The sequence below is a fragment of the Rissa tridactyla genome, chromosome Z (genome assembly GCF_028500815.1).
Source record: "Rissa tridactyla isolate bRisTri1 chromosome Z, bRisTri1.patW.cur.20221130, whole genome shotgun sequence".
In the NCBI taxonomy this organism is placed as follows: domain Eukaryota; kingdom Metazoa; phylum Chordata; class Aves; order Charadriiformes; family Laridae; genus Rissa; species Rissa tridactyla.
In genome coordinates, this window is record NC_071497.1 from 47496169 (window position 1) to 47511170 (window position 15002).

General features: G+C 37.4%; 1 protein-coding gene across 9 annotated transcripts in view; it reads left to right on the plus strand.

The window, feature by feature from the left end:
* The window catches only part of TRPM6 (transient receptor potential cation channel subfamily M member 6), a 100998-nt gene extending 86404 nt beyond the window's left edge, over window positions 1–14594 (plus strand). For 8 of the 9 annotated variants that reach the window (XM_054185432.1, XM_054185433.1, XM_054185435.1 and 5 more), the window contains 6 exons: window positions 1784–2070; window positions 2341–2423; window positions 2960–3165; window positions 5059–5110; window positions 10317–10423; window positions 11329–14594. In XM_054185432.1, the coding sequence (XP_054041407.1) occupies window positions 1784–2070; window positions 2341–2423; window positions 2960–3165; window positions 5059–5110; window positions 10317–10423; window positions 11329–11447 (854 nt within the window). In that variant the 3' untranslated portion in view covers window positions 11448–14594. The remainder of the gene's footprint in view (window positions 1–1783; window positions 2071–2340; window positions 2424–2959; window positions 3166–5058; window positions 5111–10316; window positions 10424–11328) is intronic. The other variant, XR_008463788.1, reaches the window with a different exon arrangement.
* The last annotated feature ends 408 nt before the right edge of the window (window positions 14595–15002 follow it).

Consider the following 15002-nt stretch of genomic DNA (forward strand, 5'->3'; position numbering starts at 1 on the left):
AGAATTGTAGTCATGCAGTAATTTAGGGACTTTAGGAGGTCATCTGTTCTAACTCCCTCTGTGGCCAATTCCAATCAGATTGCTGAGAGCCTGTCCAGTTGCATTTTGAATATGTCTATAAATTGAGATTCCTTAGCTTCTCTGGACGACCTCTTCCAGTGTTTGACTGACTTCGTTGTGAACCTAGTATCTTTCCCAGGATTTGTTGGGGGTTTCCCGTGCTGTAGCTTATATCTGTTAACATTCATGTGGTTACTGTCGATCTCAGAGATTAGTCTAACTCCATCTTCTCTATACTTATCCTTAGGATATCTGAAGACAGCAAAAAGATTCCCCTTAACCTTAATACCTACATTGTCTCCCTGTTTCTCTCTCCCCTCCCCCACATGTAAAGACATAGATAAATAGGTGATAGATAGATAGATAGATAGATAGATAGATAGATAGATAGATAGATAGATAGATAGGATATCCCATCAAGAAGAAAAACAGGTATTTGCTGAAAGGGCACTACTGCTGTACCTGGTACAGAAGACTTGTAGCGTACCAAGGAAAAAAGAACTGTGCTTTAACTGAAGAGCAGTAGAGAATAATACAAAAATCATTTGGAAGGGTTTTGAAATTAGTGTGCAGTATTGGCTTACAGCAGCAGAAGCTCTGCCTCTAGACACTTGAGATCTAGGTGCCTTCTTTTCAATGGGTAGAATATTTTGTCTCACAGCAACTAATTGCTGATACTTGCAGCATCATAGGATTTCTTGGGACCAGATTGCTGCAGATAATTAATATAGCTATGAGCATATTGAACATTCTAATCTTTGAAGCTCCCAGGAGACACCTTTCTAGGTATTAAATTGTCAAAAGATAATAAACTGAAGAATTAATGTAAGATTAAAAAATGTGTCTGGTTATAGTATCTTTATTCAAGTGTCTGTCTTCTATGTAAGATACTGGCTTTTCCGTGACTTTATTTTAAATTGAAATTTGCACATATTGTGGTGTTTGACAGCATCTACATTTGTGCTGACTGGTGAAGGTAGGCTGGGGAGTGGGGAGGAAATCTACTAATCCGAATCCAGTTTGTCCTTCCTCATGCTATTCTTTGCCATTTTGCAGATGTAGTTACGTCATCACACTTGCCGGTGAAAACCCGTATCTTACAAATTAACATTGCAAATAACGTGAGTTGCAAGACGGAAAGCCAGGTTTAAAAAAATCAGTCCACTTTTCCGTTCGTTTACAAATGATGGCAACAGAAAGGTGTCACACTTAGGTTGCAAGAGGGGAATGCTATTAGAACTATACAGGGAAACAGAATGTGACTGAGTTAAAGCTCACCAGGTTTGTTCTGCTTTCAGAAAAACATTATTAGCAGGAGTTGAACATCTCAAATTTTGTACAGTACAAATAACATTGGAATTTCTAGGAAAAAGACAAATCTTTGTTTAAAACACCAAAACTCTAAAATTCCTGTTAATTTTACTTGTTTGTGTGGAAGTGTGCAGGAGGTCTTAAATTCATCTCTGTTTAGAGGCTTAATACAAGCTCTTTGGACAACTTATCACAGTAGATCTTAAGCGGAATGTATGTAGTAAGTAGTGTAACTGTAGGCTGTGGAAGTTGTCACACAGATGAACAGCAATGATAAAAAACCTCCATTTTGAAGTGTGGTTTACAAGGGCTCATAAAGCAGTATGTTATTTTAAGATACCAGATCAAAATGCAGTTCTCTCCTGTTTCTGCAGTGTGTGATTTCTGCTAAAAAAACTTCCTTTTATTTAAGCTGGAGAGGAAGTGACGGTCTATCGGCTAGAGGAAAGTTCACCTATGAACCTTGACAAAAGCATGTCTTCCTGGTCCCAGCGTGGTATGGCTGCAATGATCCAAGTCCTGTCACAGGAGGAGATGGATGGGGGTCTGCGGCGGGCCATGAAGGTCATTTGTACTTGGTCTGAGAATGACGTATTGAAGTTGGGACAAGTATTTATTGTGAAGTCTTTTCTGCCAGAGGTGGTTCAGACTTGGCAAAAGATCTTTCATGATGGCACAGTGTTACATCTCTGCCTGAGGGTGAGTTCAGACCTGAAGGCACACTGACTGGTCTAACCTGATAACCTGATGTGCCTTAAATGTTATACTGCTCACATGTGAATGTCTTCGGCATGGTTGACAAGTGGTTTGATGCTATCTTTTGGAAAGGAAAAAATGTTTTGTGGGAGGTCTGTCTCCCATTTGTAAATGATATACAATCAGGTGTGTGTTTGTTTATTTGTTTTGACAAATTCATGGCGCCTTTCTTCATGAAAATGAAATTAATATTTATAACATTATTTTCTTCAGGAGATCCAACAGCAAAGGGCTGCCCAGAAGTTAATCTATACCTTCAATCAAGTCAAGCCTCATGCTATTCCATATACTCCAAGGTAAAATCACTGTCTATTAGGTGCCAGAGGTTTCTCTTCTTAGCTGTGTGCCAGGTCTAGTGCAGCTTTCTTTTTCATAGTGGGTTGAAATAGCTACTGCTTAGACAGACTAATGGTAGTTAATCAACTCTTTAAGGAGAAAGGTAGGCAGCTTTGAACTTTGTCTTTATAGCTGCATGTGATGGCAAAATAAGCTTCTTCAAAATGCTGTTCCTTAGACTGAAGCAAGAATTGCCTTTTATACAATTAAAATAAGACAATTTGATATAGTTAATTTGCAGTGGGCTGGAGTAAATCAGATTATGTTGTTTGTCCATAAACTATACTGACTGATCAAGTGCTTTTTTTTGGTCAGTTATCAAACTGAGAAAGCCTTTGTGCTGCCTACCATTTGGTACCTCCTGCGGTTCAAAACACTCCAGCTAAGGAAGATGTGTCCTCCTTTTTGGTATATTTGCTTTGCATCATGCTGTGTGCTGACTGTGCGGATGTTCATTACCCTTCCAGCTCTTGATAGACAGCATTTATATCTGCAGGTTCCTGGAAGTTTTCCTCATCTACTGCCATTCAGCGAACCAGTGGCTGACCATCGAGAAGTACATGACTGGCGAGTTTCGTAAATACAACAACAACAACGGAGACGAGATTACTCCCAGCAGCTTGCTGGAAGAGCTGATGCTGGCTTTCTCTCACTGGACCTACGTGTACACCCGTGGGGAGCTCCTTGTCCTGGATTTGCAAGGTGACTGCTAGCGTAGGATCACCCAATGAAAAGCAATTCTCTCAAAAGAGAATTTAATACTGAGGAATGCGCCAAATTCTGTTCTCACTTACATACAAAGCTCAAGAAACCGCTGGATATCTGTTGTGTGGCGCTGATAAACATGGGTATCCACAGAAACACTCTGGATTAATGTAGGTGTAATGAGGAAATAATTTGGCTTCAAATATGTTTGGGCTGAATGGGCAAAACAGCAGGTAGGTAAAGTGTAAAGAAGCATTTCAGCCAGCTCCAAAAAAACACAGTTAAGGTATTTTTATTAAGATACATAAATAATAGAGAGATTCAAGTGTACCTATGTATATATGCACGCTTAATGTATGTGTATATCTGTCAGAAGAGTGTGAACTGCTATCTGTATTTTTTTATTTTTCATATTAATAAATCTGTAAGCAGTTTACATAAGCTGCAAGCCTGAATGCTATTCACAAAGTCTGGTGACTCCTTCAAAGAGCATGTGATCACTTTACTGTACATGTGTAAGTGGGAACATGGCATATTTTAAAGAGATAAAACAGTTGACGATGTTCAGAAGATGAACAGCACCCATCAAACAGTATAAACACTATTGTTTGTCATTTCTGTCAAGGGAAATATGTATGGGTAGACAGAGACTTAACATATTTACATTTTACAGCATCCAGAAGCTGTGAATTACAAAAAGACATGCTTATTATGCAAAATAAACCTATAATTCCATCCTTGCCTTCATTTGGTTTTAGCTGCATATGAAAAAAAATACAGAAAGAGTAAGTGTCTTCACCATAGCCTACTAGAATTTGTCTGAAGTTTGCTTGGGTTTATTATACAACTTTTGACAGTTCCAGACCAACTGTGTTGGCTCAAACGTGGAGAATTTAAACATCTCTGTAAATCTCATCAAGACTGGAGCTTCAGTTTCCATCTCAAATAAACTGAAATCTGCTCTAGTTTTGGCCTCATGTTTATCTTGTAGTTTTCTAATCTGGCAAGGGCTGCTCCCCTTGCAGTTCTAATAGGATTAATCTCTATCACCATTTACTATATAATATGAGGGCCATCTCCGCATACATATACACCACATTTTGTCTAATTCATGTCAACTGAAATGACCTTCATTGGAGAGTATTGCAATTTGGGTGTATTTCAAACACAGTATGCTATTTCCATAATTTCTACCGGTCCTCATTGCAGAATATAAACTTACCATCAGTGGCCTATTGAAATAAAAATACTTGCATATCATACACTTTTTTCATTAGAGTAAAAGCACAACGATTTCCTCAGGCATAAGAAAAGAGCTTTTTGGTAAAATGGTAGAATGCCATCAATTTAGGGAAAACTGCAACACAGGTATCAGCATTCAAGTATCATAATGAAATTATTTATTTAATACATTTTCATTGACACACAGATGAAAAAAGGGATAACAGACCCAAGCATTTGCAAATCTTGAAGTTGTGGCTGTTGTGTTTGTTACCTTGAAGAGAACATGTATCAGAGTAATCTGTTGACATCAGTAAGATCCACATCTGATTAATACCTTTACTCTAACTTAAATAGCACTCTTATGATTGGTCACATTTTGCTTAGTTGAGCTTCAGTATAATATTTAGTGCATTTGCATAAGCCTTCCATCTACATATAAATAAATCTCAAAGCAGCTGAAGTCCGGACTGTAATAAGGACTCTATATGTTTGCCAATACTTAACAGATTTTTATACTCAAAGCATTTTCTTTTTAACTCATGACGACTTTAACTGTGACATTTTATGATCTACAAAAAAAATTGGATAGTTATATTTTTGTTAAGTGCCAGATTATGAAATCGTGACTGCCTTCCTTTGTAACACGCACTGTTGATTTTGTTGTAGGTGTTGGGGAAAACCTTACAGATCCATCTGTGATTAAACCTGAAGACAAAAAGTAGGTTTCTTTCTCATGGAATTATCATTCACTTCAGACATTCTGCCAACAGTCTGTATATTTAGGGTGTTTTTAATGTTTTTCTGTGAGAGATTTAATTATTTTTGCATGGTATTTGTGTTAAATGAAGGTATTATGGCAATGGAGAGACTATATCATCCTGTGCTTTGGAGGACTGTGGGCTTGGGGGACTGTAAGTGTCCCAGCTCCCACAATGTGGTGAGCAGTGTATGAAAGGTGGGAAGAGTCTGCGTAGCTGTGGTAGGAGCACATGAGTTTTCCAGGGCTGTGCAGGGGGAGCACAAATGGGAGATGGAAGACCCTGTAAATCTCTTCACAAATTTGCACAAAGGAAGTCATCAGTAGCTTTAATGTCGGAGTCCAGTTTCCCCTGCCTGGTGGGGCACTGTTTCATGGAGTATATGGGGCCACAGTGGCTTAAGAGGATGAGGAGAGGGCCTCTGGATCTCTGACCTTCCCGATAGGTCCTAGTGGTACATTTAAGCATGCTGCATATTGCAAACTTAGAGCCATGATACACAGATGGTAAATCATGTGTGATAGTTACAAAAACCAGAGAGACTACACAGAAGTAGCAGTCTGCCTTCATGCATCAAATTTCAGAATCAGAACCATGGCCATTCTCCTGTCCTGTGACCTTGCTCCTTGATGGTACTTGCTACAGCAAGAGGAAAAGCAGTGGTGTTGATGGTTGCTGTCTTGTCTGTGGAGTCTTCCTAAACCCACACATCTCTCCAGCTGTGCCCTGATATACTGTCTTATGCTCATCTTGGCTCCCACTTGCTCAGCTCATGTCATCTGAAGGGGTGTCCCATGTTTGGAAGGAAGGAAGGTATAAATGTGAATAGTCTGCTTTTATACAAAGGGTAATTAACTATAGAAATATCAGATGATTTGCCTAGAACTCAGAACAAGTTTATTTTGGAAGCAGGTTCTGGGACCATTATTAATATTTCATTAATAAACTTAGTAATAAATGACTGTATTCATATTGTATGAATGTTTAATTATGAATGTAGGTGTATTGGCCATATAATATTTATTTTGGAAGCAACATAAAAAATATGCTGAGCACCTCACACTGACAAAGTCTTTGTCCTAAGTAGGTCATAGGACCGTGACAAAAGCACAAGGATAGCTTAGGATAGAGAGGCAGAGAGGTCAATCGTGTAGTTGTTCACTAGATTTCAGCAAACATTTTTAAGGTATTGCTACAGATTTATAAAAGTGTGGTTTGCTGTTGTTTAAGTGGATTTTTTTTTATATCAGTGGTAGCATAAATTGTAATAGTTATTACTGAAGACTGTGGCCAGTCATTGACCACAGTACTTCGCATTGCAACTCAGCTTATCCTCTTTAAAATAGGAATAAGATTTATCTACATTATCTTGAAGGTTATGTTTATTAGTGTCATTCTGGATTATTTTTGTCATTAAATACTTTTGTCAAGGTTACTAAAATTTGATCACACAGATCTTATTTTCAGAACTTTTTGTTGTTTTGTTTTTTATCATCTGCAAAACAGTCAAGTCTTAGTTAAAGAGCAAGTGTTGATTAATTAATCAAAACCAGCTTGATTTTCTCACACTCAGGGAAATCTTCAGAACAGCAAGTTTCAAAACTATATTGTTTTGATTCAGGGATCTAAAGGAATAAGGCAGTGAAACCAGGGATGTATTCTGTAAGCAGCAACCAGATACCCAATTTGAAGAAACACTTTCTAAAATAGTAATAACAATAACAATGTAAAAGCACTGTCTTTGCTCTAACCTTTATTTGCTCACAAGAGGAATGTTAAGTTTTCATTTGTTGATAAGATATTTAATCAAAACTGGTGTGCTGCCTCAAAAGTTGCTTTGAGCTCACATTCTCTTAGAAACCTGTGAGAAAATAGATGGCATCTGATTGATGAGGCTGATTCAAATTTTAGCAGTACTTATAGTTAAATTATTTATGTTTTGCTTCTTTAATTCCATTGATTTAGCGGCTCATGTCATTATCTTGTAATGAGTGTTTTCTTTTATGCGTCCTGCATGCCGTCTTGAAATGGACTTTGTAATGGCAAAATGTGACCTCTGTCTCTGTGATAGTGGCATTGTGGATTGGTTTTATATACAGTATCAAGACAAAAATAACAGATCTCTTTAGAAAGTATGCCTGACAACTTGGACAGATCCTGGGCTTATGTAAATCAGTGTTAGTTCATGGATATTTAACATCAATTGAAGATCTGGCCATGTGCACTGCATAGGATGTATGAAATGATAAAATGATGCAGCTATAATGTTCATGAAAAGGTTTCCTTTAATCACCTTGCAAGCAGTACTCCGAATGCTCTTTTTAGTGTGTGTTACTTGGCAAATCCACAACAAAGTCCATGCAGGTAAAGCTTTCACAGACACTAGGTGCAGAGTGTCTGTAGAAAAGGCACAGAGTTGAGGAAAATAGTGGGCCAAGTTTCAAATTGGAGAGAACTGATGCATTAGGCCTGCTGAGAGAGGTGAGAAAAAGGGTGCTGGCAGTCAAAAATCTCATTACAAACGTGAAAAGGAGGAGTCTTTTCCTCTCCCTTTTGAAAGCTCTCAAGCAGATAGTCATGGACTGAAGGGTTTAGTAACGAGTGGAGAGCATGCTCTCTGAAGATACTGATTAGCATGTGTTTTGAAGAACAAATCTATTGAATATTTAGCAAGCTGTGCACTTCCAGCGAAACAATTCACAGCTGAATTGGTGCCAGTAGACAAAACATCTGCATGAACCGGACCTCTACTGTAGAAGCCTGCACAACTGAAATAGGTGGACAGGAAGATAAATCTACAAAAAAATACTGAATAAATGACTTGTGCATCTCCCTGGAAAGGTCCTACTTGCCATGAAACCCCCCACAGTCCTTTACCTTCCATCAGTAAAGCCCTGTAAATGTCTTATTGTCTGCTTTGAGCATTTGTAGCTCTGGCATATCTGTGTTACCTGTGCTGGCCAGGAGCAGTCTGGCACAGTCTGGCACAGTCTGGCACAGTGTGGCACAGTCAGGCATTTATGGAGCATAACTATTAGGTAAGGTTCTGCACAAAAGGAGGATCGTGTTTTGTTTTGTTTTTTTTTTAAGCCCATTAGATCAGATTAATGCACCTGCTTCAGAAATAGGAAAGCTGGGCTCAGTATTGTTCTCTCCTTGGAGAAAAAATCAGACCTTGAATAACCATGAGAATGACATTGTTTATAAAACACTTGTAGGGTTAGAAGGGACCTGAAGAGTCCAGCTGATTCTTCTTTTGCACCAGGTAATTCCTGGCTTTACAAGCCTTGTACAGACAAGTCTTAAGGTCTTCCAAGAATGACTTTAAAAACTTCACAGAGCATCTGTTTTCCTTAGTTTGCTATCATTACTCTCTGGAAGATTTTTACTGATTTCTTTCTTGAAAGATTTCCTTCTGGTCCTGTCTACTGTTGACACAGAGGAAAAAAAATTCAACAAGCTCAAAGGTAGTCACCATCTTCTCCTTCAATTTCTTTTCTTTCTTTTTAGGCTACCCCCTAATCTTTTCATGTATGTCATGATTTCGAGAAGGGTGGTCATTCTTGTTATTTTCCCAATTTATCCCCAAATTTCTTGAAATAGTTTTCCAAATTTAAATGCAGTATTTCTCTTGAACCATTGCCAGTGCTGAGTAGAGAGAAAGGATTGCTTCACATATGTTGCAGACAGTATGCCTGTTTATCTCACAACAGCGTGAGAAAATTATCAGTCTGACTTGTGCTATTTGCTGCACTTTGCATGGAATAATGGTTAGAACAGGCTAAGTATCAGAGTGGTTCGGTAGCCTTGGAGTTAGTGAAGTCTTCTCAATTTCCTATGCCTGCCGAAAAAAATACTTAAGTATGTTCTATTCTTACTGGCATTTTATAGATTATACCAATGAATAGAAATGGCTATATAGCATCATGTCATTTAAACTGTATATATGGCACGTAAGTAGTATTTCACTTCTTGCCTCGTTTGATGTACTAATTTGCACTAAGGGCTGATTAGATGAATCATTCAGATGATCCGGGAGACAGGTAGTCTTTAGTGTCTGCCAGAAATTAGAGAGATACTAAGCTTTCTACAGTAGTTGTCTAATCATTGCTTTTCTCCTGTGTGAAAGGGGAAAGTGTCATATTTGAAAACTGCTTTCTTTAGAGAGAATGTATTTTGTTAGTGTGGATTACAGATAGATTTGAGAGAGTTAAAATCTTTTTCTATAGCTTCTCAGAGCTGTAATTGATTTCAGATTTTAAAATGTGTTGTTTCCACTCTGCATATCATTAAAACAAAATACTAGCATTCATAAAGTTTCTTTGGAAGTGTTTCTTGTGTGCTGTGTTCCGTGATGTCTGGAATGTCAATTAAATTCTTAGGAATAATGGTGGAGCAATATTAAAATTAATGAACACTGATCTTTCAGACTACATTAAGAATCTGTTATAATTATCTGGTACTTCTAATACATACGTGGATATAGCTTGCTTCTGTTTGTAATTGTGTCAGCTTCATTCAGAATATGCAATGCACTTCCACAAATGGATCCCCTAGTAACGTTACTGAATTGGCCTGAGTGCAGACATATGGAAATGAGCATAGGAAGAAGCCAATAAATTTTAAAGCCTTGCTTGTCAGCAGTGTACTGTGGTTTTTTTCTGTGCTGCATATTGATCTGACTAGGGCTCCGCTTGCTTTTGGCTTTCTCTTCTTAAATAAGGTAAAAGTAAGTCCTTGCTAACTCTGGTTTGTTTCTGGGCGCCTACCATCTAAACCGGAACCAAACCATTTGCTTGATGAGAATGAGCGGTGGCTGCATCAGAGTCACTCAGATTCTAGCGTATGTTGTCTAAATGTCACTGTGCCCAAATTTCGTTTGAGTGTTTTAGTAGGAACTGCTAGGTCTGTCCTGTCTTCCTTTAGAGCGTCTCTGATGTGCAGCAGGAAGGAAAAGTAGCATGGAGTGTATGTAGGCTAATACTTTACCAGAATTGGCAGTTTTCTTGTCCCAGAGCTAAGTAACTTGTCATGTACACTAAGCTTTGATTGTCTTTATACAAACGGCTAACATCTCTGATTTAAAAAATACAAAATTTTATCATCTCCCTCCCTTACAATTGCTTTATTTTGAGTTCATTGATTATTTGATAATATTTCTTTTAGATCTGGAAAGATGGTATTTGGACCAGCAAACCTAGGAGAAGGTGCAATAAGAAACTTCATCACAAAGCATCGTTGTAACTCTTGCTGCAGGAGACTGAAACTTCCAGGTATACAAAGAAAAGATTACTTGTGAATCTATGTATAACTTCTTAAGTGCAAGGAAGTAAAGGCCTAGGTGTGCTATAGAGACAAGAACAGAACTTCTATTGATCTGAGAGATCATAGCAGGCACGCTCTCTCTGTGCAAAGGCAGATATGAGAATATTGCTCTTTTACCTTGCTCTTTTGCCCAGCAACTGTGTAATGATTGGAGCCTATCAGCACAAAAACTTCTACCCATTGAACTGTTTCCTTTGCTTTGCAAAATGGTAGCAGGGTCATCACTACAGATAACATCAGCAGTAATTTTTAGAATGAGAAAGAGTGTCAATCTAAAAATTGGCAATACATTAGCTATGGAAAAACTCACTGGAGGTTTCTTGGCTCCGGGATAGGCCTATACGCCGCAGGCCTTACTTCTGCTTAGTTGGAGTGCCTGTTGTTCGTGTTAGATTTGATAGAATGTGCTTTTTTTTGATGTGGGACAGATTTAAAAGATTCAAAGCCAAAATAGATTAGTATTCTGGATTAATTTCCACCCACCTATATTTTTCTAGGGAAAAGCTCCTTCCTTTCAGTGCCTACATGGAGTAATAATTGCTGTTTGATTCTGAAATAGAAACTGCTGTGTTATTGTTCTTGATTATTTGTGTCTGTGGAAGCTAGAGATAAAAGAGGGGGAAATAAGCTGAATGAATGCAGTCAGGGAAGGTTCATTCATATCAGCCCACACCATTTTGGGTCCCCCCAGGGCTCTCATCCCCCTGGCTCTGATTTGCTCGGTTGCAGATTTTCTTCCTCCTGGAAACAGCTAACAGGCTGCCATCAGTCACTGGGTTGAACACTGCTGAGGCTGTATGTGCTTTTCAAACATTTACTTGGCTGCCTCTTTGAATTTATTTTCTTGCCATAGATTTGAGAAGTGACTACATACTGGAAAGGATTGGTCCAGCCTTTGAAATAGAAATGGAAACAATCACCAGCGGAGCTGAGGACACAGAGGAGCCCGTGGAGTATGACACGCGGCTGTGAAGTGGTGGCTGCAAGCAGAGCCCACGTGTTTGAGTGCTCAAAAACCTGCCCGTTATCACCGCCATGGGTCAGTCCAAAAGAACAAAACACAGGTGTCTGAGTGAGGCATCTGTCTGTGCTTCACAGACCCTATAGGCAAGGAATAAAAAAAAATATCTTTAATTACTCCCCTTCCATACTCTTGTGCTAGACTTTCTTGTACAGTTCAGTGAATTGCCTGGAGTAGGTCACCCCTTAGCTGGATGATCTGTCTCATTGGTGCCTTTTTTTTTTTTTTTAAATGTGGATTATGATTCCCAATTGTGCTTTCTTAGCAGGACTGTGACAAGCATATTTCCAAGGGGGAGTGATTTAATGTTTCTCTCTCTGCTGTTTAGTAAATAAATGAATGTATATACACGTGCAAATCATTCATTTTCAGAGGTGGAGCCCACTCAACTCCATGCTCGCTTTCCCCTGGGCTTAGGAGGCTCTCCAGGAAATTGCAGAAATATTACTTCTCTTTATTTTTGATTTTGATGCAGAGACAAACCAAGAATGCATGGGAGCTTCACATTGCATTCTTTTCACGTACCAAGAACAAGTTGAAGAATGAAGGGTTAGATTATTGGACCCACATTTTGAGCTGATGAAATCGATAACTCTATGATCTTCAATACAAACATAAAGATTAACCTTGAACATGACTCAACTTTTAACTAGGACCTGCTTTGCTTTAGAAGATTTTAGCTTTAGAATGTTTTAAAGTTGTAGTTGTCAACAAAGATGTTAGAAGTCACAAAGAATAATATGTTCCATTTGGTATTTAGCTTCTTGTTGTCAATGTCAGACTGTACATAGGGCTTTTGTCTAACAGTAGTGCAGTTACATGTATGCTTTTTCAGCATCTGCATCTGTTTCTATTGATGTCACCTGATTTCAGTAGAAGTTCACAAAACACAAAAATCAATTACGTGCAATATGATTTATCTAGAACAAAGATTGAAATTAAGTGCTCATCAGAAGTATGTCTAAACAACTAGTGTAGTATTATGGATCACATCTACCATTTAAGCAATTTTCTACTTTTGTATTGAGTAGAAATACCTAATGTTGAAATGTAAGTCAACAGAAAACTTAATACTTGAATAAGAAACAAAATCAGCTGATAGTAAATTTTAATGCTCAATGGGGATATTTGTTATGATCTATCATTCATTTGGTATATTTAGCAAATGTCTATATATACATAGGAATTAGAAGTTATATGTTCCCAGTTTTTATATTGTTTATGATATGATGATGGCAATGCAGTAATCACCCACACTGTGTTCAGGTGAGATGCCTTCATTTCCTGGGAGCATCCTGAAGAGTTTCTTCTTGCTTTTTATCTTTTTAAAAATAGTTTTATAACATTATTTTTTGTGGAAAACCCCTCCTTTCTCTTTATTGGATTAAACTATTCATTTTGCAAAAAATGTATTTCCCTTTGGCTCTTTTGGAAACAATTCAATTTGTCAGAAGGCTTAGCTTGTCTGTGAAAGAGATTGCTTAATTGTATCTGTGCAGAATGATGGTGGATTTTGATCCCTTCGCTGGTAAGGTAGTAGTTCTGCTTCCAGTGATTATCGTCTCTAAATTTGGCTTTAGGGAGATATGTGCTAACATGCATACATGCATACTTTAAAGACAGAACTTTCTCTAAAGGGTTACTAACTGTTAGTATGCCTTTAAATTCAGTTAAATGACACATAAATATGTCTTTACATTTAAGTCCTGCCCTGATAGTGTTGTTTTCCTCAACTGTTGCCATAAATTCTGAACACATACGTACTAGACACAAAAGATAAATTCCACGTCAGGCTGGGCCTGCATACCTTTAGTTTCTTTTAAAGTTTTGAAGATAGGCAAAAGTCATAATTCAGGTGATATTTTCTTGACAGCCCTCCTGTTGCCTTCAAGAGTGAATGGCTTCTGCATTCATAGGAATACTTGTGAGAATTCTTGCAGTATATAGCTCAGTGTAGATTCATCTTACTCCTTGTTGTGTACCAGTCAAAGTACATCCTACCTTCCCCTCAAATTGGGGATCCTTGCAAGGTACTAATCTGTGTTAAAATATAGTTGATGTAAATGTGTGTGATATTTTGCTCATTGTGAAGTATTAATGTGATGAAACAAGGAACAGAGGCATTTGAAATTTTTCCATTATATACTTCTATCCTAGCACTAATTTTTCCATGTATAGAGACACTAAATTGAAAAATTCCAGTGATTCTGCTGGTTAATTGATTTTGCCTCACCTTTTTTCACTTCTTTGGGAGGGCCGTTCCACATTTCACTAAACTGTAAATTTGGGTATTGGGGTAAAGACTGTCCCCCCCAACTTTGTCATAGTTCAGTAATAAATTATAATGAAAATAATTTGGAAAAATTATTTTTATTTCTTTTGAGTCCTTGGTGTCTTTCTTACTACAAAGTCCATACATTCTTTAAATTATCTTTTGATGTCTAAATACTGACCTCAGATTGAATCCCATGCCCACTGAAAACATGAAAAAACCCAGCATCCTTTAATGGGAACAGCAATAAGCCCTGTACTAAAACTAAGGTGCATGTGAAATGAAAGATAAGCAGAACAGGGTTCTTTCTCTAGCTGCTTGAAAACTAGTGTGGAAGAGGAAGTCTTGTGTGTCAGAACGGGTTTTCTGATTTGTTTTTGCTTAAAAGCACATTCAGGGATTTATTTAATACTTCTGGTGGGTTCAGAAAAAAAATTCTGCTTACTTTGCTTAAATAAGTCAGGCAGTAAAGTTCTGGGAAAAAAAAATTGAAACAAAAATATTTATAAATTCAGATTTTAATATGAGCTTAAAAGAAGCTTACTTAGGAATTCAGTTGAGATTACTCGAAGCAAAATGTGTCTCTGTCAGTTACTGCATTGGAGATGTAGCTTAGATATACGAAAAATATTCAGAAATTGCAAACCTCATTCTCAGGATGTTTTTTTTTCATTTCTTTTATTCATGGTTGTGGTGTATTTGGTTGGGGTTATTCATTTATTGTTAGTGCAATAAATACAGAAGGGATATTACATCTATATTTTCTAGAAATGGATTTGTATTTGTTGTGGTTTTGTCAATCTGTTTCATGCTGTTTCAAAAGAATAAAAACTCATGTTCAAAATGTTTCTGTTCTTGGTGGATGTAGAACAAAATAATATTTTTCCAAGCAGTAAGGGAAACAGGTGAAAGTAACATACAGAAAATAATGCAATTCTTTTTATTTTTAATCTTAAGGTAATAAACAGGTATTAATTCTATGTTTACCATATGATTTCCAGATCTCCTTTTGTTTTAATGGTGTAGTAGCATTACTTTCTATTCTTGTAGTCAATATGCTTACAGCAAGAATATTTCTACACCTGTCCCATTTCTTTTCACAGAAGCAGAAAGTAGATACTTTATGAGATGTTTTATTTATTTATTAGATCATAATTTATTAGATATTCAATAAACTTTGGATTTTTTTTTTAAGTTGAGATGCATGCTTGATTCCTAGAAAACTTGGAAGTTA